Source organism: Myodes glareolus, chromosome 12, assembly GCF_982192425.1.
Source record: "Myodes glareolus chromosome 12, mMyoGla1.1, whole genome shotgun sequence".
Classification (NCBI taxonomy): Eukaryota; Metazoa; Chordata; class Mammalia; order Rodentia; family Cricetidae; genus Myodes; species Myodes glareolus.
Window position 1 is genome coordinate 32339718 of NC_142037.1, and position 25142 is coordinate 32364859.

The window sequence follows — 25142 nt, forward strand, 5'->3', positions numbered from 1 at the left end:
CTTTGGCATGGCAAACTGGCCGATTGTTTCTCTTCTATGTTCATTGGATATGTACCAGGCCTACTACTGAGACCACTGGTTAGACAATAATCAACAATTAAGGGTAATTTTCTCCCATGGTCACATAACATCGGATTCTCCTCTCTTTAGAGTCGACCTTTTATTTTAAATCTAGAGTCATTTAAACTCTAATTTTCAAAATACAATAATAAGGAAGGATGTTCTGGAAAGCTTTCGAAACAGTACGTTCTAACTTTTTAAATAGTGTAGTTATCAGTTATACCAGTTCATGCTTTCTTATCATATATGCCATACAACAGAAGCTGCTCGCATTGCCTTTAGCAGTCCCTATGCCATCGTTGGATAACTAAAACGGTATGTGAAGATTGGGAGTCGGCATGGGTAAAATGAGAAAGGATCTGGGTCTAGTCTTGACTCTTCAGTGACAGAAGAGTCATCTGATTTAGGGAAATCACTGGCCTGTTCAGCTTAACTGTCTTGATCTCTGCAAGGCAGAGAGAGGCTGTTGTCTCTAGAGTCCTGCCCGTCGTTGAAGCCTAGAAAGTCTATGACTGCAGCTACCTGGGACTCATCCCAACTTAGGGTCTCTTAAAGTTGCCTCCAAGATCTCAGGCTTTCAGATAGGTGACAAGAAGCACACAGGCTGGGAGGCTGACAGCTTTCTGCTCCCATACTCAGCCCCCCTGATCCAGGAAGAAGCGGTTGAGCTAGAAATGGGAGCCCCCTAAGGACCACTGCTGGGTTGGAACTGAGGAATGAGGCCCTCCATTTCTGCTCTCCGAGTTTGGAAGTAAGCAGGAGTGCTGCGGGGGCAAACTCAGGTAAGGGAGTCGATCTTCTCCTGAGAGCACTGAGGAGAAAGGGTTGTGTCACCCCGTAGCTGAAGCAGAACTGTAACAGCCAAGCCTTTTAGTGTCTCGCTACCAAGGCTCTGACGGAGCCTTAGGTCAACAACAAGAAGTCAGATGTTCCTGGTGGTGAGGACTTCAGGTGTAACATTAGAAGGCTTCATTTTAATCCACCAGTGTCCATTTCTCCTTGAGATCTAGAAGCTTCCACGGTGGAAGTGAGGATTCTGACTCTCTAAAGGTGAGAAGACTGTTGTTGTTGGCATTTGGCCGTGAGCGCCTGCTCTCCGTGTCTCTAGCCAGCTGGTTTTAAGGTGGTCACAATATTTTTGTTGGAAAAGAGTCGCAAACCCTGCAGCAACTAATAGTGGATGGGCATTCAATTGTCCCAAGTCAAGGAGATGGCTCAGCAGTCAAAAGCACTCATAAAAGTCTGACAAAGTTCAGTCCCTGGAGCCCACCCTTTGCCGGATGCAGCAGGACACATCTATAACCCTGGCACTCCTACAGTAAGAGGGGATGTGGAAACAAACTGGTCAAAATTCAAAATCTACGGGCTAGTTGGCTTGAACTACACGGGACAGGGGCAAAATAACAATAATAATAATGATAATAAATCCTGCTTCAACAAGTCAGAAGGAAAAAAAAATCTGTCTTGGAAAGTTATTCCTCTGACCTTTGCAGCTTGTTGCAACATGGTTTCACATACACACACACACACACACACACACACACACACACACAGACACACACACTGAATAAATGAATGAATAATAAAATAATTTTTAAAGAAGAAGCTTCAAATAACTGAAAATTTTCTGAAGTTTCAGAATTAAATTAGGGGGCTGGAGAGACGGCTCAGGTAAGAGCACAGACTGCTCTTTCAGAGGTCCTGAGTTCAGTTCCCAGCCCCCACAGGGAGGCTCACAACCATCCCTAGTGGGAGCTAATGCTCTCTTCTGGCATAAAGTCATGCATGCAGACAGACCACTTGCATACATAAAATAAATAAATACATAATACATATATCTTTTTTTAAAAAAATAAAAGAAAGAAATTAGACAAATTCACATGTGAAAGGTGACCCTGCCTACAGGGCAAGATGCTCCAGCAGCTAAGCTGATTGCTGTTGGATCCCTGGTGGCAAAGTCCGGACAGAGGTCACTGGGGGATGGAACACAGCAATGGTGAGAAAAGGAGCAGAAGTTTCTTGCCTGAGGGTTTCAGAAGACTTGTTCTTCCTAGGACACGTGACAAGAAACCCTGAGGCACTTGACAAATGCTACAGAATGGAAGAGAAACTAGAGAGAAATGCCAACCCAGAAAACACCAGAGTACTGAAAGGAATGTGCACAGAGAGTGGAGACAACAGAAAAAAGGCAGGCTCAAGGAGAGAAGGAAGGTGCTATGGTGATTAGAAATAAAAGCCCAGGTCACAGGGTAGCCACAAGCACAGAAAAAACAAAAACACTCAGACATTTAATTAGCTGCAGCCATTGTCAACCAGGTCAACCACTTAGCATGGATGGCACTTGGCCTTCCAAGTCATTGTGCCGGATTCTGGAACTATGTGGGTGATCACATAAGCGTTCCTGGTGGAGTGGGGGTGCATAGCCTACAGTCTGGGTCAGAGAAATCCGTCTTGTATTAGCTGCCTTCTGTTGCTGCGACTGAACAGTCGGCAAGAACAACTTAAAGAAGGAAGGGTTTGCTAAAGCTTGTGGTTTAAGGAGGTACAGTCTATCATGGTGGGTAAGTCTATGCTCGTGGTTTAAGGGGATACGGTCTATCATGGATACGGTCTATCATGGTGGGTAAATCGTAAGCTCATGGTTCAAGGAGATAGGGTCTATCATGGTGGGTAAGTCACGGTGGCAAGAGTATGAAATAGATATCTACACAGCATCCATACCCAGGAAACACAGAAGGATGAACATGAGTGCTCAGCTCCCTTTTCGTCCAGTCCAAAACCCCAACCCATGCAATGGTGCCACCCACTGCAAAGTGGGTCTTCCCAACCAAGTTGGCTTAACTTAGAAAATCTCTGGCAGGCATGATCAGCAATTGTAGTAATAGGAAGCTTTACCCGAAATAATTACACAGAAACTGTATTCATTTAAACACTGCCTGGCCCATTATCTCCACCCTCTTATTGGCTAACTCTCCCATCTTGGCTAACCCATCTTTAATAATCTGTATGTCACCACAAGGTAGTGGCTTACCGGCATGAGTCTAGCCAGCGTCCGTCTCAGGAAGGGGAATCATGGTGTCTGACTGACTCTGCTTTCTTCCTCCCAGCATTCTGTTCTGTCTACTCCATCTATCTGAATTCTGCCCTATCAAAAAGACTAGGCAGTTTCTTTATTAACCAATGAAAGTAACACATAGACAGAAGGCCCACCTACTCTAAGCAATTTGTCCCCATGGTGATTCTCGATCCCGTTAATACCGACAGCAGTATTAACCATCACCCATTCTCAACGTGACTGGTTCTACTCTGGTGGTCCTCATAGATGGAGAACCAGGGAGAGCATCCTCCATCTGTGTTCGCACTCTCAAAAGCATCACCAGGAACCTGGGAGAAAGGGGTCTGGGAAGAAACTGAGTTTAGGGAGAGAAGTTTTGGGAAGTTCAAAAAGGACTAGGTCTGTGTGATAAGGGCAGGGGGGGAGATAGTGGGATTAGGAATGATGCCAGGAACTGGGTGATATGATGGTAACTCTTTCCCAAGCCTAATGCCCACTCTGGGCTCTCTTCCTAAGGCAGGAAAATGAAGTGAAGAAGGAGAACTGAGGATATGGCTAGTAATCAAAGGAGAACACAGCCCCTTGCTGTCTTTTCTCATCCGGAGGGAAGTTGCTGGTAGAGGCACTATTCTGAATCCTTCCCCTGAGCGCAATCCATCAGCAGCTACTCAGAGAGATTCTCATGCATCTCCTCTAAAGTGAGACCAATGTTCTGGGCAAGGAAGGAGATCCAGCCATAGGCCTCTAGGGAAGTCATCAGATTGAGAGTGGGCAAGGACGTACTGGGCTTAGACACATCCTGGTACTAGCACACGATGGGATAAACAAAACGTGCTGTTTATGGAATGGTCTTTGGCCCGGAAGTGTCTCCCACTCACTGTCTGACCAGTCGATACCCGGAGATGTTCTTGGATTAAAAAGGAAATGCTCCTGAAGGATTGAGGCTGGACACTGTCTTACATCCAAATCCTAGTGTGTTGGTTTTAACTAAATCCTTTTCTTGCTTTACATCTCAGCAGCAGGAAAACCAAATGGGATGTGTTGAGTGGTGGGTGTAGAAACAAGAACAGCATCTCCTACCGACACCGTGGACACAGCATAGAGACCCCAGGAAGAGAGCACAGGATCTTAGCCCATGGGTCAACTAGGCCCGAGGTTAAGGAAGTGGGGTTGGGGGGAACACAGAGGCTCAGAAATTGGGGAGTAAAAGGGACGAGTGAGAATTACAAATGCAAACCTGGACTCTAAGCAGAAATAGCATCCTTGAAGGGACTGGGGCTCTCAAATCACTTTAATAGCTTCATGTTCAGAGGGCAGATGGGCTGCATGGTTGCTGCTGTTGGCTAAAAAATTCTTCAAATAAGGAAAATACGTCCCCCTGTCTAGCTGATTTGTAGTAATGAAATCTCCAGATGAGGTGGATTTTGCTATGCCTAGCTCATCTCTGCCTGGCCATCAGTCATTACGCCCAGGAAAAGGCCGAGGTTTGTAAAATGGCTTGCCTTAATCACATTGCTGTCACCATGAGAGAGAAATATTGGACAATATATAGTCATTGGAATGCAAAATGAATTTTTCCCTAGAATTGACCGTATTAGCACAAAGCCAGTCATCTGGTTAGCATAGACTTTCTCTGCTCCTACGTGAAACTTGGAAAAGCTTGACTCTAATTCTGCCTTCCCTGACTACCCATCTCACTCTTCATGTACACCGTCCTCTTTCCAAGGTATTAGTCTAGGAGATTCTGAGAGTCCCTGAAATTAGACTGTCTAATGCCAAGTCTTAGCACTGCCAGAGACTACCTGAGTGTCCTTGGTTGAGTGACTCAACCTCATTCAGAGTTTCTTTGTTGACAAAATAGAAACATCAATTTAAGTATGTAACTTGGTATGAGAGCATGTATTTATACATACAAATGTGTGAGTGAATGCATGTGGATGTGCATATGCTTGCATGTGTATGTGCGTGAGTGTGAAGGTCAGGAGGAGGCAACTTCAGGTCTTGTTTCTTAGGCACTCTCCAGTTTGTGTGTGCAGAAGTGGAAAACAAGTTGTCTCCTTGGCTAGAGCTCATTAAATAGGCTAAGCTGGTTGACCAGAAGGCTTCAAGGATCCACCTGTCTCCACTTCTTTAGGGCTGGGATAAGTATATACCTCCATGTCGGTATTTTTTTTTTTTTGGTTTTTCGAGACAGGGTTTCTCTGTAGCTTTGGAGCCTGTCCTGGAACTAGCTTTTGTAGACCAGGCTAGCCTCAAACTCACAGAGATCCGCATGCCTCAGCCTCCTGAGTGCTGGAATTAAAGGTGTGCGCCACCACCACCCGGCTTGTGTTTTTTGTTTTTTGTTTTGTTTTGTTTGTTTTGTTTTTTTTTGGATTTTCTAAATATGAATTCTAGGCACCAAAGTCAGGTCTTAAATGCTTGCAAGGCAAACATTTTACTGACTGAGTCATCTCCCCAGTCCAGAAGCCAAGCCACTCACAATATTACTAATAAAAGTTAAATTACATGCAAAAAGTTAAGCGCACTGCCTGACTCAAGACAGATAATTGATGACTCTAAACTTTGCTTTAATAATGAGACAGCGCTGAAAACTTGGAACCTTAAGAGTAAAACTTCCTCAGCTGTATGGTTTTCCAAAGTAAACACCTGTCAACTCGTGTGTGTCTGTGACTGCTTTGAGACATCTTGAACTTGACAAGATCTGTGCTTTGGTGATAAATGCTCCCATCATCTGCTGCACCCTTCTGTCTGTTTTGACTTCCATGGTGTGTAAGTTGTGTCTCTGAGCTCAGGATGCTGTTGGCTGGCGCAGTCTCTAAGAGCATCCAGCGTGCATGCCGTGTGTCCCGAAGTCTGATGGGTCTGCAGCTCAGAGAGAAAAAGAAAGAAAGAAAAGTCAAGACCATGGTCTTCCCTCATGGATAGAGAAGGCGGTCCATGAAATACCACCCTCACCTGAGGACCTTCCAGCCGCGATGGTTGCTGGAGGAGGCAGATATTGGGTTTCTTCAGGAATGCATCCCCGGCTGGACTGCCCTGCTCCGGCACACATGCGGCACTGAGCGGGCTCACTGAGTTCTAGGAGGCATACATGAAGTTGGGAGGGAAGAGAAGTGAGATGTGGGAGAAGTTGGAGGGGAGGATGTAAGGGTGGATTTGATCAAAACACGTTATATTCATGTGCCAACCTCTCAAACGATAGATTAAAGTAATAATAATAAAGGTCATCGGCCGAAGAAAGGATAAAGGCAGTGTGGGACCACGAGAAAAACTTTTACTCAACATCCTGCTTTGTTCAGAAGGAAAAACGGAAGCCCACAGGTGTCATAAGACTTTCCCCAAAACCACTCGCCTAAGTGGACATCAAACTGTTACCCGTAGCAAGGGAAGAAAGGAGAGCAGCTCAGGAGTGAACCGGGGGAAGGTGGAAAAGACTGTGAAGCCATTCTTACAAACCCCTCGGAAAGGAATGAAGAGGAACATTTGGGGGTACAGAAAACCATAAAATGCCTTTTCAGGGAGCTAGAAAATGTCTGAGGTGGAAAAATAAGGAGTCTAGATCCTCCTGCTCACAGAGAATAGAATCAGGTGATCACAGTTTTTTCTCTCTGTGTAACAGTCCTGGCTGTTCTGGAACTCACTCTATAGACCAGGCTGGTCTTGAACTCACAGAGATCCACCTGCCTCTGCCTCCCAAGTACTGGGATTAAAGGCTTGCGCCACCAGCCCAGCTAGGGTAATCACATTTTAATGTGGATGTGGGTTTGAATGCATTTCTACCTTATTTTATAACTCAGGCAAAACCGTGTGTCTAGACTCTACCAAAACTGGCATGTTGTGTTCTCTAAGGCATGAGGAAACCAACACATGATTTTCTATCACTGAGAGAGGGAGCTGGTACAGCCCTAGTGGTCTGAAATGGCCTTTGAAATCATAACAAAGGGGTTACCAGCAAATATGAGACACTTTCGAGCACCGGGAAGCTTTTGAAACTTTTTAAAGACAGAAAAAGATGTGTGTTGGTTTGTGGTTTTAACTGATTGGCCCCTTGACCTGCCAATCATCTGTGTAATCCTTTCTGTTCTCTTTCAGGGTCCTTCTTCCCAGATTTCAAGCCCTCAGAAACCGTTTTCAAAATAGTATTTTGGCTTGGCTACCTAAACAGCTGCATCAACCCCATCATATACCCATGCTCCAGCCAGGAGTTCAAGAAGGCCTTTCAGAATGTGCTGAGAATCCAGTGCCTCCGCAGACGGCAGTCTTCGAAGCATGCCCTGGGCTACACCCTGCACCCGCCCAGCCAGGCCGTGGAGGGACAGCAGAGAGACATGGTTCGTATCCCCGTGGGCTCGGGAGAGACTTTCTATAAGATCTCCAAGACAGACAGAGTCTGTGAATGGAAGTTTTTCTCTTCCATGCCCCAGGGATCGGCAAGGATTACAATGCCGAAGGACCAATCTGCCTGTACCACAGCCAGGGTGAGAAGTAAAAGCTTTTTGCAGGTCTGCTGCTGTGTGGGGTCCTCGACCCCCAGCCTCGAAGAAAATCACCAAGTTCCAACCATTAAGATCCATACCATCTCCCTCGGTGAAAATGGGGAGGAAGTCTAGAAAACGGGAAAGGTCTCAGGAAGAGGGGTCGCTAGGTACCGCTGATTCCCACTCAGAAGGCCAGTGAATTCTTGAAGGACAATCCAGGACCGTTCAAAGAGGTCCCCATCTGGGAAAGGGGAGAGGGAGGGCACCAGTTCCCGGGGAAAGTGGGGAGGGCACGGAGTAAGAGGCAGGGTATCTGGTAACTAATTGGTCCTGAATGATGGGAGACCCGTTTCCCTTCAGCTCAAACCCTCAGCCGCTCTCTGATCCTGCTTTCCACAACTGACCCTTTCAACAAGAAATACCATGGGAAAGAAAATTTCATACACAATCCAAAAGACTATAAATACAGGATGATGATTTCATTGTGAATATTTTGAGCACACACTCTAAGTTTGGAGCTATTTCTTGATGGAAGGGAGGGTATTTTATTTTCAGGCTGAACCCACTAGCAACCACATTTGACATTTATGGAGAGGGGATCTAGACAGAAGGAGTATAAGGTGGTGGCCAGCGTGCTTCCAAAGTGAGTGTGGAAACGCCACCAGATTCTCAGCTTGGGTGAACCTGGACAGGGGTCTTCCCAGAGGTTGATTTTGACAGATTCCTTATTTCCATTTGAAACTAGGATGCATTCTCCATCCTTGGACCCAAGGAGTATAGCCAGGACTAGCCAGGGACAGCTTGCTTTTCTCAGGAGCAGAGGGTGTGGCCGGGGCAGCAGTTGCAAGACCTGGTGAAGGAAGGCTTTCTTCTTTTACCTCTTTAAAGACCAAGAAGCTGGAATGTGGAGGATGCTAACATCAGGCTAATGTCCTGTTGTTCTGCAGCCTCTTTGATAGGACAAACCACTCACCCTTTCCAGAACTCCATAATGCAAACTCAGGAATGGCAGAATACTGGCTTCCATTTCCTCTCACCTGCTTCCTTGCTTGTGTGGGGTTCACTGGTGGCACATAGAGTGAGTCTCAGGGTTCAGACACACTTCTTTTAAGCTTCCAAACATACTGATGCTCACCCTCAAACATTTTAATTGATTGCCAAACAACTGCCCAATATTAGGAATGGTGACTATGGCAATCACACATAAAAATTAAAACATGCCTGTCATTCCTCCATAAGAATCATAAAATAAGGTTTAATGTTTGTGGCACCAACCCTAATAAGAACCACAACTGCCAACATTTTTCATAACTTCTTCCCCTAAGAGCATCTGAGCAGGTTGAAGTTACCATGAAACCTCCGGAGGAAGACTCCTGGTCCCTGCAGCTTTCCTTTCCTCCCTTACATCAAACTGAACTCTGTCATAAGTCTTTCTAAAGGCAAATCTTTATCCACATTGCAATGAAGGAAGTGCATGCGTGTGGCTGTGGGTTTTGCGATCAGTTGTCTTGGGGCTTTGAATCTGACCTGCTTCCTCCACCTTTTCCTGGGCTGTGTCTTCTTGTGGGCCAGCAAGAGAGTTACTTGGCCTTGTGTTCTGAACTTGGCTTCTGCTACTGAGAAGTTGGCTGGGATTTTAGGCTTTTCTTGGGCTCTCTGCATAGCTCCTAACAACTCTACCAGATGTGAGTGTCAACGTATCCAGGAAGACCTTCAGAATGCAAGCCTGGGTCTTCTGCTCAATACGAGCTTCCTTGTTCCAATTAGCTTCCTTCTAAATCTGCATTCTAAAACTGACCCTTGTTCTTGTCATCTCCCCCATAGAAGAGCATCCTCACGGGGAGGAGCGGAGCCTTTCTTCAGCAGAGTACCATCCCATGCCACCGATGATCCTTAAATCACTGGATGAAAACACACAAATGTTGAAGGTGGAAAACTTAGGCACACTAAAAGGCTACCATTAATGCCAGTTTAGGTCCTCAGATAAAAACCAGCAGTATGCATGTAGAATTATCTGTAAACAGCTGCCCACACACCCCTCTGGCATTCCTCCCTCTTAAGCAGTCGAGTATCTAACAGCCCTTTCCATTCCCACAGCAGGGTGCTGACTAGAAACACAGCAACTTTATAAGAAATTGATAATGTCACCAAAAGACATGGTGACAAAAGTGGGGTAAACAGCATAAAAGTAGAATGTCTTTTTAATCACTCACCAAAAAAAAAAAAAAAAAAAGTCTGTACCTTTAAGTGTGCCAAAAACTATCTAAAATGGTTACAGCCAAACGAATGATTGTCATATTTATATTCACGTGTTTACTGCTTCTATTTTTCTATTTGGAGTTTTAAGAATTTACCCAGAGTAACCCCAGTTAAAACGTCCTCTCTTGCGTGTTCTAAGAAAACGATCGCTTTGGGATTGTCTCTCTGCCACGAAATCAAGGGGGCTGTTATGGTAGGCGACTTTGAGACTAGTGTGAGATTCAGACCGTGTGTATGAAGAGGGGCCTTGGCTCTCTTCACTCAAAAGTTTCTCCAGGGCATCAGAGAAGCAGCTCAGTTGGTGGGGTGCTTGCCTGACATACAAACCCCAGCAGCACCTAACACCGAGAGTGGTGGCTCACGATTGCAAACTCAGCATTCAGGAGGTACAAAGAAGAGAATCAAGAGTCCAAAGTTAACCTTGAATACATAGTAAGTTTGAGCAAGCCTAGACTACATGAGACCCTATTAAGAAAAAAAAATCCAGGCTATGCCACTGCAAGAAAAGCTCGTCCTTGCCATAGTCTCACCCCAAACTGCTTCTGCATGGAATTACTCTGCATGTGACACCCTTTGCAAAGCACTGACGCTTCCAGCTCTCAGCACTGCCTAGGACTGACCCAAGACAGAGAGTGCTCGCTGAGCTATAAGTCCTCCCTTACGGCACTTCTGTTAGCTCCATCACATGTCAGGGATCAGTGGCTCTGATCCTCTAGAAACTCTTCCATTGCCAGTTTTAAAATGAACTCTGGTGGTTGAGAAGGGCTAAAACTTGCCCATGGTGAAGAAGGAACTGTGGTTCAAGACTGAGTTTCCCTCTAGCTGTTCACACTCTGTGCGGTACCTCTGCTTCACACATTGGGACAAGAGAGTTTGAATTGGAGATTCTCAGGAGACTGTTCCACATCCAAACTTTAATGGAATTTATTCCCTTGGGGGTTTTTTTCTACAAATTAATCTTAGCAAATACACCATATATAATTCCAACTATTAGAGAGCCTTCCCATCTCCAGGACATAGTGCTCCCAGATAGAGCTAAAGCCTTACGAAGCAGGTAGGTTATACTAAACCAGAACAAGATGAGCATATAACCAAACACGGAAGAATTAGCCAAGAATGGGAAGGCCCAGTGACAGATGGGACACGTACTGGGTGGTGTGTGGAAGTCAATATGAGCACGTAGGAAGTATGCCTTTTCAAAGATATATACAAACAGCTACAACACTAGTTCCCATTCGCCTAATTCCAACCTTTATTTTACAAGATAGCAAAAAGGGAAGAGACCAGAGGCATCCCACCAGGAAGTACAGAGCATGCGCTGGGCACGTGACTTTCCTGGATGCCACTCAGAACGCTGGTCTCCAGGTAGCCAGCGACTGGTGGTTTTTGAAGACAGGCCATTGGTCGGCAGTTGTGCATCTTAGCTCACTTCCTTTTCTATATGGGCCAGCATGAAGACCTTTTAGCACAGTAGGTTTGGGGGTGCAAGCCTGGGAGCGAAACTATTTTAGGAAGCATTTCCTTGAGCAGGTAATTGTTCCTGTGTCAATCACCACTTCTTAATCACCGCTAACAAACATTCCCAATTGCTTCTGGGGATAGCGGCGTCCCCATCCATCCTCTTGCCAAAATATGACGCTGCCTCTCCGATGAATGCTTGCTGTCTTAATTAAGGGAAGAGATGGCTCCTCAGCAGAGAGAAAGGCGAACAGGATGAAAGGCGAGTGAAAACCAGGGCAACAAGAGGAGACAGAGGTAGCAGATGCACAGGCATCAGAGGCACTCATCGGTCACTCTGGTCTCTTTTTCACACTACTAGGGCTTTTAACCGTGAAGCCACCTGTGCGTACACAGCTCCGAAAGAGCCCAGTTGGAACACAGCACCTGCTCTGGGCCTCCAAACTATGCTGAGGAGCTGAGCTGAGGTCACATCTTCCAAAAGCCGTGACAGCAGTGGCCTCCAGCCCTCCAAGTTCCCTGCAAGCTGAATGAGTGGACATGACTGGGAGCTGGGCCGGGAAGTGAGTTAGGATTTTAGCCTATGAAGCCAGTCCCTGGCCAACGATGCCATGGATGAGCTCTCATTCATGTTTCCTGGGCTCTATGGCACATGAGAGAGCTGAAAAAGAGCCGTGCCTGCTCTCTGCGGGAGAATGTCATGTTTCCAACTACCACTGCTGAACCTCCAAAGGCGGTAGGGGTGGCAGGGAGCGTTGAAGGAGGAAACTGACCACAGCCGTGACTCAGAACCGGAAGGGTTAGTCACGCTCTGCCCCAACTGACACGAAAGAAACTGTCCTGAAACTGGTGGCTTATTCACAAAGGGCAAATAATGACCTTTTCTTTCGTGTGGCTTGGGAGTTATTGTCATGCGGTCCCTGTAGCACACTCAGTGCAGTCACATTATAAGCTGGGTTTGATGATTGTTGAGCCATGAAAAATACAGACTTAATTAGGTGGGGAAAAAAATCTTAGCACAACTTAGCATTGTGTTTAGAGGGGGAAAAAAAGATGAACAACCTGGTTTATGAATCAGGCTGAATAAAATAAATGTATCTGAAGAGAAGTAGCTAAGACAGAAATTCCAACATGGACTTAGAGCTTACACACACAGACACACACACACACACACACACATGGATATGTGTATCACCACATACTTATCAAACCTTTCTCAGGTCATTCTGGTGTGGGAGAAGGAAAGGGAAGCTTTTACCTACATTTGGCATGTGAAAAAATAGAAGTCAGGAGTTAAGGACTTCTCTGAACATCCTCATATCCAACCTTTCTCCACGAGGCTTCCGTGTCTGCAGGTCCGCCCTGTATTTTGACTTTCTGACGTCCATAGCTCCCTTCTTCAGTTCTGGGTCAGGGCTCTAACTCTGATCACACCTCCTCCCTGCCTGTCCTGGCCAACGGTTAGGAAGAACTTGTAGTACATGGTCACCCGTTCACGTTTCCTTGGCTGACAGACAGGCACCTGGCATTCTGTCCTTTCTCCACGGATAAGCTGCTTCCAACCCAGGGAAATAGCTAGGGGCAGAAGGCGATCCCTCTGCTCAGTAGGGTGACGTGTCAGGCAAAGTCGGCTGTAACTGTCTCCCTAAGGTCCTCAGGAATACAAAGGTCCCAAAGGGAACCTTGGGTCATTGGGCACACTCTGATTAGCAGTCCCCGATGGCCCCTCTCCACAGCACCACCCTGACATGAAACCAACGTGGGGCACAGTCAGTCCCCAGTGTACGAGCTGATGGTGGGTTCAGAAGTCAAGTATGTGTTTTTCCAAGAGGCATTGTTACAAATGGGGAGGTGCTCCTAGTGGAACCAAAAACAAATAAATAAACATCTGTTTAATGTATACCAGGAGTTGGTAAGCCTTTCCTATAAATGGCTAGATGGTAAATATTTCGAGCATGGTGGTTTAAGTTCTCCGTTTTGGCTCTTTAGTGGGAGGCTAGGGACAGTCCTTTAAAAATGTAGACTCATTTGTAACTCAAAAGGCAGCAAGGTGTGGACCAAATTTAGCCCATGGGCCACAGTTTTCCAGCCACACTCCAGGCCACCACTAGCTTGCAGTATAGAGCCAATACTACTGAACTGTGGCTGGGGGTGATTGGCATGATTGTAAAAAAAAAAAATAGGTCACTGATGGATCACTCCTGGATGAAGTCAACGTTCCCAAACTGTGTGAGTTGTTACATACAGCAGCAAGTTCACATTGACATCCTCAGGATTCCAGGCAGGTGATAGGAGCAGAGGGAAGCGTTTACCACTCCCCACATTGTGCCCCATGGGGTAGGCAGGTCAACAGAAGCCACAGTGAGTCCAAAGGTCCTCCAGGCTTAGAAGGCAGTCTCGCCCCCATGACATCTATCCAACTCAGAGCAGCCACTTGACCAAGGATGCCATGAAATTTCTCCCAGGTCCTCAGAACTCATCGAAGTAAAGATCCCTAGAAACCTTTGAGCTTCTTGGAGAGGCCCAATGAGCACAGTCCCCCGTGTTAGAGCATTTGGAACCTACTTGGAACTCATTAGGAAAAGTGACGGGGCACAGAGAGCATCTTCCAGAAGAAAAGTGAAAATAGAATTTTTTCTTGTGTCTCCCTCCTCCTGTGTCTCCCTTTCTTTCCTCTTTCTCCGTGTTTTTGTTAAATTGAAATCATTAATGAATGAAATAGAAATGGCTCCAATATCAGAAAATTTACTGAGCACTCCCTGAGAAATGCAAAAACCGTGTTTCCCTGAGCTAATGTTTCAGTGGAGGACCCCTTCCTTTCCTCTCTAGTCCTGAAGGGACAGTGAGGAGCAGGGGGTTTCCAGAGGCAACTAAGACTCAGATCATGTGACTTAGTGCAGCATCTGAGTACTGAGAAAGGAGACCCCAAGGATGGGCCATGGGTAGGGCAGTGGAGGCAGACATAATCTGTGAAGGCCCGGAACTATTGGCACCACATCCAAACTGAGCCTGGAAAAAAAGACAGCTTCCCTTCCACACCCTTTCTCCCCCTCGTGCTGTGTCTACACCCTTTGCTCTTTCTACCTTATGCTGATTCCATCCTAACCCCATAAATCAACCCTCCACGCCTGCCAGTTTTGCAGACAATGAATGGTGTTTCCTTAGGCCCTTGTCTGTGGGAAACGTGCTCCACGCTGTGAGTAAAAGGATAAGTTCCCAAAGCAACCACAGTAACTTTTATCCACGAGCCTGGGCCAGAAAATGAGGCCAGGAAGGCGAGAGCATCCTCGGGGCCCTGGTCCTTTCAGGACCTTGAGCCTCACCTTGGATTTCTGCCTTTCTGTTCTTGGGTGATCCGTCCCTCACGAAGGGCACGGCATACTGTGAGGCCACATTTCAGGGGTGCTGTGGCTTGGAATGGTTTCCGGAGTACCTCTAACCAACCTCTCACAATCTAGACATTTTTGCCATGCGCTCAAAGTCGACCTTATTCTCCATCATCACCTTTTGGCTCTTGCTTTTGTTCTCTCTTTCTTGTGAACTTTCCCTCTTAGGAGGTCACCGGGCGCTTCAAGGTCCTGGTGAACCCATAGAGTAAGCTTGGTTCCCCCTTCCCGTTGAGCAATGGCTAATCCATCAGGAGGCACACCTCAGCTAGACTGTCCATGGGATGCTGCTTCCTCCAAGGCTCTGCTCCTTGTTCCTCTCCCACACACCATGCTGCATGTTCCTGAAACGTAGGATTCCCCTTCTTGCCTACCCTGCCCTTTAACTAGGGAAATGTCTGCCTTGAAGACTCATCTTCCACATGAGTGCTCCAGTTCTTGCTGGTAGCTTCAGCATTTGTATCCCCATGTTCAATTCTCGGGCACATTTTTGCTCAATAACGCAGTCTTGTATGGCTTCAACAACATCTGCCGGAGTCGTTATGATCCTAAGATGCTAGAAATCCCAAATCAAGGTGTTAGTTGGCCGTGTCTTCTTCAACTGATGTTGACTTCCCCCTGAATTTCTGTGTGATCTTCTACTTCTTACAAGAACACTGGATGATCCCCAGTGTCCCCATGATCTCACTGCACCTTAAATACCTCTGTAAAGACTATTTCCAAATACAGTCACATTGTGAGGAAACAAGAGATCAAATTGAAATGAGAATTTAGGGGTCATTCAGTTCAACTCATACAATCCCATACATTCTCTCCTTTCTTCCCATACCCCCCACAAAATCCATACTCCGTTACCTAGCTAGGAAGTTCAAATTCAGCACTTTCTGTTTATTCCTCCCCGAGTTTTTATGCCAATTGTCTGTAAAATGGATTTGTCAACAAACTATGCACTTGCTTGTGATCTCCCAGACGCTTCTTAAAACTGCAATACTTAAAGCATTTTGAAAGGTACCTTGAATATATTGCCCTGACATGGTTTCAACTTCTCAACCAGGCAGACATTCTGAAGGGCAGGGACAGTTGTATCATTTGGAACACACACAGCAACACTCTACTCCCAAGGGAGGAAAGCCCCTCAACCCCCTGCCAGGCAAGAAAAAAGAGGAGGAGGAGTGGCTGGGGGGACAAACCAACAAGAACTTGAAAGGCCAGGGTAACAATCAGAGACCTGGAGTTTCTAGAAATTTAATAACATGGATTATGTACCAACTATGGAAAATCCCAAACTAGCGTGTGTCTTGGGTCAGGTGGGCATTTGGCCTCCACCCGAGACATCAGCATCCAGAAAAGCAGAACCCCAGTGCTGACGGGGACAGATCCTCGACTATAGGGTTGGAGTGAGGCAGAAGGCGGAATTAAAGACCAGTGACAGCCTTAGTCCTGAGAAGTGGGTTACTAGGGCATCTCGGGAACACTGTGATCAGCCCAGGTCCCATCTACTGAAATAACCAGACCAAAGGCCATGAGGTGAAAGCGATTTCACCTCCTGGTGAAAGGGATTTCAATTAATTAAGACCTCTGAGGATATCTTTCCATCATTACTGCAAGAGCCTCCTGAAACCATAGTGATATGCTTTCTTCACTACAGGGCGGTGAAACACCTTGTCCTGTCTAGATCACTTCTCTTACGAAGTTCTATTTCTGCTTCATAATCTCTCCAAGCCCTTATAGTAGACAGATCTCCTGCCCCCACAGTGTCACTGTGACAAACAGAGGAATGTCTTCTTCTGCCCAGCTTCATGTTAAGAAGTGAAAAACATCCATCCTCATTTAGAAGTCTCAGCTGCTACACAGCATGGTCTCTCCCACCCTGTTTTCCTTACACCAAAGAATTTTTCTTTGGTTTCCTGCCCTCACCCCTGCCCCGGAGCCTGTGGTCCATCAATCTCCACAGTGCAGTGTCCCCATCTAGAGAATCACAGCAAAGTTAGTGTTAGCCCAATCTAGAAGGGAGGCAGAAGACAATCTCTTGAGGCATCAAAGCCTACAGAAGTGTTCAGAGCCAAAAGCCACCCCAAAATAGGTCTGAGCGTGTGTGGCTCTGTCTTGATGGTGGGTCCACTAAACGTGTCTGTCCTTTGTCTCCTCATTGATCAAACTCTGAGCTTGTAGTGTCTCCCCTTCCACACTACACCTACGTGTGTAGGTCCCCGTGTCACACCAGAAGTGACAGCAGCTGTAGAAAGCAGAGGCACCGAGGCCATTGACAGACGGCAGGTCAGTGAGCAGCTTTCTCCAAAAGAGGCGCTGAAGTCCAAGGTGACAAATGAGGCTAGGAGAAAGTGCAGCGGCAGGTGCTTGTGAGAGAAAAACATGCAAGCACCCCAGACTTATGGAACAATTTGCTTCTTTTTTTTAAAGAATAAAACTCTTATTAAAGATGAAATTGAATTAAAAGGCAGTATCCCTTGCTTGCTCTCACCTCCATTTCTGGCGGCCAGCCTGGCTCCTGCTTTCCTGTGCTGAGCATCACAGCCCTCATCCCTAACTTCAGGTGAGAGCAGGCAGCCTGCTATGGTCATCCCGCTCAGCGTTGAAAGCCCAAATCAAATTGCATGCTCTCTTCATCAGAAATGAAGAAAAACAAGTCTTTATTCGATGACTCTAGTAAGTTACAAACAAAAACCATCCTTCCGGTCATTTCCATAGCAATTGAATCCACATAGCAAACTCTAAGATTCTTTTACTCCTTCCCGTGACTCTAATGGGTGGTGCAGAAACAAAGTCATAAAAAGTCACAAAAAGTGGATTTTTAGGTCTGTGGAGATAGCTGATCAAGTGTTTGCCTTGCAAATCCTAAGAATGAGTTCAATTCCCAGAACTCATGAAAGAAAGAAGAGAAGAAGGAAGGAGGGAGAGAGGGAGGGAGGGAAGGAGGGAGGGAGGGAGGGAGGGAGGGAGGGAGGGAGGGAGGGAGGGAGGGAGGGAAGAAGACAACAGTGCACCCTTGCGATCACAGCACTGGGAAGCACACAGGAGCACCCCTGGAGCTCGCTGGCCAGCCTGGTCAAATCAGTGAGTTCCAGGTCAAAGTAAGAGACTGTACCTAAAAGACAAGGTGGTCAGCTCCTGAGGGACAATTCCTGAGAGTGTCCTCTTGTCTATACACCACACACACACACACACACACGCACGCACGCACGCACGCACGCATGCACACACACACACACACACGCACACACCACAATCCTACAAACTTTAAACATTTCTGCTCACATCTGTTTCTAGAACCCCTGCTCACTGTTAAGCCCTTTAATGCAGTTTGAAATGTGCAGGAACAAGATTGTAGAGTCGTATTGTAGGTGGGAGATTTTCATAGAGAGCGGGCACAAGGATTTGGGCATCAAAGCAGAGAAAGGGAAAAGTTTGCAGGGACTTTGCAAAAGAGAAACCTGAGACTTGACCCCTCCCATTGCTTCTGAAGCACTCTTGTGGGAACCTAAACCAGACTCAACTTGCTGAGTCTTGGCCTGCTCGGATCCACCCAGACCGCATCACAAGAGGGAAGCTGGAGGGATGTTGAGATTGGTATAGAAAGAGCCATAGTCAGGGCCATCACAGTCCTGGGCCTCAGTGAAACCCCCTGTCTCACAGTGGCTCGGAGCAAGCCCCTTGACCCCTCTGGCCCCATGTCTTCAGCTCTGAAATGGGGAGCAAGTGAGATGTGAGTTCAGGAAGGTGCCCCATGAGATGGCATAAGCAGTCTGTCACAGTGGGCCCCCCACCACTTGCCAGCATCCTCCCTAACTCATCTCCCCACCCAGCTCCTTTCTACATGGGGTGAGTAGTATAAAAGACCTGTGAGACACCCATAAACCCAGACACTCTGCAAACGACAATCAAGAGATTAAGTCTTTCCTTTACCCTTTATCCTGCCTCAGGCTCACCTGCAGAATTCGCCAGCATCCACAGGTCATTTCTGGAGGATTATCAGAAACGACCTGTGCCATGCTGGGCGTTGCCCTTCCGAAACTCAGCTGCAGGCTCTCAGTTAGCTGCAGCCCCTGCATCGCGCTGTTTCCTTTGGATTAGAGACACCTTTACCTGGAAATTTCATGGTACTGTTTTTTAAGTCAGGCTCCCTGAACTGTTTTGAGGATTTCCATGGGGCTCAGGACTGTCCAGGCAAAAATGGTGCTTTACACTTTTCCAGTTACCGGTGTGGGGCTGGGAAGTGATTTATATGACTCAGCTGTCCTGTGAAGGTCACTACATGCAAGGTACATGTGTGTTTACAAAGCCGATGGCATGAGGAAGGAGAGTTGTTCTGACGGCAGGGTGAGTGAGGACCCGGATTCGACACAAAAGTCCGGTTTAAATTTGTCTAAGGGAGCAGGGCTCAGCAGCGCCTGGCAACTGTCGGAAGTAAATGTTTACGAGATGAACAGCCATTCCCAATCACTAACAGGGGCCGTTTGAGTTTGAGTGGAGTTGAGTGCCTGTCATGTGAGCTGTAGGTCACAACCTATTGTCCTCAGATATTACCATGGGCCCTTGAAAGGACCTCTGGGGACCTCTGGACAGGTGATTCGATGGGAAGATCCCCACCCCAAGCTCAGCTGGGCATGAATGGCTGGGAACATCAGTACATTCAGAGGCTGTCTCTGGCAGAGGTTGGCCACCATCTCCCTGCCAACAGTCAAAATCTCAAATTTGCTCTAAGCAGGGCGGGGAAAGTCAGTTTCCAAGCTTAGGTTCTTGGCCCAACTGTGCTTCATATAAACATAGCCCATGACTATTTCAGTTCTGGATGTTAGGGAGCAGCTGGAAGGCTATGACAAGAGCCAAGGGAAGGGCCTTGGCCCAAATGACTGGTTCCCTGAGTGCTGGGGGAGAGGAAGCTGACGCATGACCTCTCAGATGGCAGAAGGGCAGACGGGTTATCCCACTGACAGAAGACATGTGTCTCAGTTCTAGGAAACCTCTCTGCCTAGATTTGGCGCTCTAAAAAAATAAATGAATATTTGGGAACTGGAGTAAAATTGCTACTCTATGAAAAGATAGAATTTTATTGCCTCGATGCTCAGTATTCTGAATATGAGGGTCATCAGGCTGGCTACACGCTTGCCACCAAGCCTGAGGACCTGGGATCAGTCCCTGGGATCCACATGGTGGTAGAAAAGAACCAACTCTTGAAAGTTGTCCTCTGGCCTCCACATGTGTGCTATGGTGTACACACAAAACAAATTTTAAAATGCAAAACAAACAAGCCAAGCTCATTTTTAAAAATTATAATATGGTTCCCCAAAAGTCCTGCTTTTTATCGAAACATATGCCTACTATAGTAAGCCAGATCCCTGTCTGTGACTTCTGTCCTCCCCAAATCATCCTTTGTCCTTTTGGGATCACTTTAAGAAACACTGTGTCCTGCCTGGCGTGTAAACTTGTCCCTTGGCTAGACTTCCTCGGACAGGGATGCAAATCTAACCTATCACTGCTGTCAACATGGGAACAAAAGCCGTCCATGTCTGTATAGCAAGCTTAGACAATTTCCCCCACTGGATTCTGACAAATGAAACACCAAGGCTGGAGGTGTGGCTCAGTGGTAGATCACTTGCTTAGAGTGAATACAGCTATAGGGTTGATCCCCTGCGCTACACACTAAAACCAGTTGAACCCTCACAACGACGTTCCTGTAGTGTTCCTCAAACTCTGATATATCTGCAGAGGCAGAGGGAAAATCAGTATACAAAACAAATCCCCACTTCTTCACTGCATCCAGTTGTGGGCTCCATCCCTGATTCAGTATAAAGTACGGGTCTCCTGGGACCTAAGAGATGGAGAATAGCAATGACCGAGACAGGGTCTTCACCCTAGGAGCATTTGTTTGCAGTCCATGGAGGGAATGAGTGCTCCGGGATCCAGGGTGAAAACTTAGAAGGAAGTGCCCACAAACCACAAAATTAGGCTTCTCAAAAATACTAACTTCCTTCTGGATCCTGAGAGAAAAGGATAGTGGGGAAGAAGGGAAGTAGCTCCCAGAAAGGAAGGAACATGCACAAGTATGGGCTAGGGCTTCCCCTCCTTCCGTTTTCCAGGCACAAGGGGGAACAGCTTCTTTAACCATGCTGGTCCCTGGGCTCAGTAAGCCTCATCCCCCTAGTCCTGCAGATAAACCACACCTGTTTTCCTCTTCACTTCTTTCTTTAAGACAACGGAAAACTCACCGGACAAACCCGGACATAGAGAGCGTAGGGGCTCTTTCCCAGTAGAGCCACCAAGTTTGGCCTGGCTGAAAATTGAAAAGCATTGGTCATTCAGTAGCCCACATTTGTTCTCAAAGCTTTCTACATTACAATGATATGCCTAAACAGAAAAAAAAATATATCTAATTCCTTTTTCATCATACATTTTCTCAAACGTGAGGTGTTTAATCTAAATAAGTAACCAAAGGCTTGGGAAGACTTAGCAAGGGAATTGTAGGGAAGGCGATTCAGTGCTATTAAAAGCAGAGAAACTGTCACAGGAAGGAAACATTGCACAACACGCTTGGCAAGAAGGAGCTTTGTCCTGCACAAGTACTCGGTGAACTGCGTCGCTACAATACCACAATGGCTGCCTTCCATGCCAAAGAGGCAGCAGCTGGTTCTGCCAGGACACGTGTTTAGCCAATGGTGTTTGGTGATGATTATAAACTAAACACAGCCCAGGAGATGGAAGAAAGAGCAGAAAAAGCCACGGACCTGAACTACACTTTTGCCATCGGCCAGCGCTTACTGACTTGACTTGCTAGGGCACGGGAAAAGCGTATCTTAGTAAATAATGCTGCTGCTATTCAGACACGAACCCTGACATTTGCTGGCCGGCTGCAGCTTTTCTGCCTGTCTCTTCCTCAGAGCTGCTGAAAAAACACAAACACAACATTGCCAGGCTACCGGAGACACAGATGTGGGCTGCCTGGCTGGTTTTAGCTGCCCTGACTCTCCTATAACCTTGACAATTGTGACACGTAAGAGTCCCACGAGGTAGAGTTCCTAAGTGCCCAGTGCTTGAGAGCTGTGCCCACCAGCTCCAGGGTTTGTCTTTGATCAGTGGACTTGACGATCACATTCCCTTTCGTTGAGAGCCTGGTATGTGCTCTGTGCTCTGTAAGGAGAATTCTCTATCATGTGAAAATAATATATTCATGTGTGTGCATTGCTGTACTTGAATTGTGTGCACTGTTGTGTATTAATGCATTTAGGAACACCCAGAAATCTACAAAGGCTTTGAAGCATTTAATTTCATTTAAATGGACTCCATACCCTTGGAATGTGCTACTTAAGTGTTTATGATTTTTTTTTTACACAGCATTTTTACAGGGCCATTTGTTTATGACGTGACATGGTAAATAACATGTTGGGTTTATGTTCTTTTTGTTTCTCAAGAAAATAAATGTACATAATATTAAGCAAATGAATAAATTATTAAAATATGGACTTTATGATTGTGCCCACTGTTAAGAGTAAATTTATTTTATTTGTTTCATAATGTGACCATCCCGGTGATGAAAATTTATATGTCCCTTATGCATATTGATGCCATGTATTTAAGCTTTGTTCCGTATTGATGAGTGCTCCCTAATAAAATATTTTAAACCTCTTTCTCTAAATGCATAACACCCTCATTGTTTGGTTGTGACATGCTGGGGACATGGCTGGGGACAAAGGGAGCGGGTGGCCGAGAAGAGGAAAGCTGCTGCTGGGTGACATATGGGAGAACGGACTTGCAATATGCGGGACGGCAGCGTTCAGGACATAGGCCAGATGACTGGGTCATCAGGCTTAGAGGAAAGAAGCCAGAGAAGGAAGTCATAGAAATCCAACATGGAGATGTTAAATGTGCTCTGGGCAGAATGTATTGAGTGGCCCAAAGCCAAGGCAAAGAGCAGAGCAGCCAGTGGTCAGAAAAGGGCAAGGAGAACTCTCCAGTAGAGACTGTTTTCTGACTGCAGTGGCAGAACCTCAGAACCCCAGGGTTACACTTGAGCTCCATTCCCTCCCAGAGATTTTTCACTATGACCAAGTGATCTTTAGTCCAGGGGTGCAGGGAGGTTCAACATGCACAGATCAATACATGTAATACATCTGACTAATAGATGTAAGGGCGGAAATCACATGATCATCTCAACAGATACAGAAAGGCCTTCAGTGAAGTCTAACATCCTTTCATGATAAATGCCCCACAGAACTAGAACTGAAACAAATGGAGGGATGATGGATGGATGGATGGATGGATGGATGGATGGATGGATGGATGGGAAGGATTACCTCAGTAAAATAATGGCTTTATACGCCAAACTTATAACGAACAGGATACTAAATGGAAAAACATAAAGTAGTTCTACTGAAGTCAGAGCAAGAGTAGGGTGTCCATCTTCTCTCCTCTCATTCTGTACATTATTTGAAGAAATAAGACAAGAAGAAAAGATGAAAGGACCACAAACAGGAAATAAAGAAGTCAAATACTGCTATAGACAAATGATAGGTTCCTACACGTAAGAGACCTAAAGATCCCTTTAAAAAAAAAAAACTCCTAAACATGATAACCACTGTTATAAAATACCAGGATATAAAATCAGCATACAGAAACCACCAGCTTTCATATATACTGGCTGCAAATAATTCCACTCAAAATACTATCCAGAAAATAAAATACCTAGGGAAAAGTCTTACTAAGGCAGTGAAAGACTTTTATAAGAGAAAATTTAAAATCCTAAAGAAATTGAAGAAGACACATAAAAAGACTTCCCACACTCAAGGATAGTCAGGATTAATATAGTGAAAATGTCTACATTGCCAAGGGCAATGTACTGATTCAATGTAGCCCCCATCAAAATGCTAATGACAATACTCATATGCATATGAATATGTTATATATGTGGTACATATATATTTGGGATATAACAAATCCTAAAACTCATATGAAAACACAAAAGACCCTGTAGTAACAATGCAATTCTAAGAAGAAAAGAGAACCAGACTCACTTTCAGGTTATACTTTCAGAACCATCTTTCGAGGTGCAGTGTGGAGTTGGACAAAAGCAGGCAATCAAATCAGCCAAGCAGAGGACCCAGCACTAAACCCATTCAAGTACGGTCACCTGACTTTTTACAAGAATGCCAACATATACATTCAGTAAAAGGCAGCCTCTTCAACTGGTAGCTAGTGGGCAATGACTGTCCACGTGTAGGGAAACAAACTAGATCCCTATCTCATACCCTGCGAAAAACAGATTCCAAATGTATCAAAGACCTTAACTAAGACCTGGACCTCTCAAACTGTTAGAAGAAAACATTCAGCACATAGATGTAGAGAAGAATTGCCTGAAAAGAACTCCAGTAACTCAAGAATTAATGCCAATGATGGACAAACGGGATTGCATAAGACTAAAAACTTTCCAGCAGGGGAACAAATATTAAGCAAAGAGACAGACTATAGAAAATCTTTATTAGCAAAACATTCATCACAACATTAATGTCTAGTATATAAAGAACTCAAAAAGCTCAATACCAAGAAAAACAAAGACTCTAATTAATAGACAAGCCAATAAACAGACCTCAAAAGATGAGCTACAAAGTCAAGTAGTTTGCTGCAGTGGGTGCTGGAGAGATTGGTTCAGCAGTTAAGAGCCCTGTCTGAGGGGCTGGAGAGATGGTTCAGCAGTTAAGAGCCCTGTCTGAGGGGCTGGAGAGATGGTTCAGCAGTTAAGAGCCCTGTCTGAGGGGCTGGAGAGATGGTTCAGCAGTTAAGAGCCCTGTCTGAGGGGCTGGAGAGATGGTTCAGCAGTTAAGAGCCCTGTCTGAGGGGCTGGAGAGATGGCTCAGAAATTAAGAGCACTGGCTACTCTTTCAGAGGTCCTGAGTTCAATTCCCAGCAAGCACATGGTGGCTCACAATGATCTACAATGACATTTGGTGCCCTCTTCTGGTATGCAGGCAGAACACTGTGTACATAATAAATAAATAAACCTTAAAAAAAATGAGCCCTGAATATTTCCAGCACCTACATGGCAACTCACAACTGTCTGTAACTCCAGTTCCAAGGAATCCAACTCCCTCCTTTGGCTTCTGTGGGGACTATACACATAAGGTGAACAGACATACATGCAGGCAAAATACCCATACACATAAAATAAATAAATCTTTTTTTAAAAAAAAACAAACATATGCAAAAGTTTCTCAACAGTCTTAGCAATTGTGGAGACTCACAGCTACACTGAGGTTCCGTTCTTGGTCAAGAGAACTATAAAGGCAATGCTGGCACAGATGGGGGGGGAGGGGATCCTTACATACTGCTAATGGCAGTGTAAGCTAGCCAAGCCATGATGATCAATATAGAGGTTTTTCACAAAGCTAAAGACAGACCACCATTTGGCTCTGCTATGCCACGTCTGGGTATGTA

The 25142-nt window shown here is 45.8% G+C and overlaps 1 protein-coding gene across 3 annotated transcripts in view; it reads left to right on the forward strand.

Moving 5' to 3' along the window:
* Adra1a (adrenoceptor alpha 1A) overlaps positions 1 to 25142 on the forward strand; it is a 113083-nt gene that overhangs the window by 80965 nt on the left and 6976 nt on the right. The window contains exons 3-4 of one of the 3 annotated variants that reach the window (XM_048422061.3): positions 7211 to 7449; positions 11675 to 13213. In XM_048422061.3, coding sequence (XP_048278018.3) covers positions 7211 to 7449; positions 11675 to 11683 — 248 coding nt within the window. In that variant the 3' untranslated portion in view covers positions 11684 to 13213. Of the gene's footprint in view, positions 1 to 7210; positions 13214 to 25142 lie in introns of those variants that run through there. The other 2 variants (XM_085698669.2, XM_048422060.3) reach the window with 2 other exon arrangements.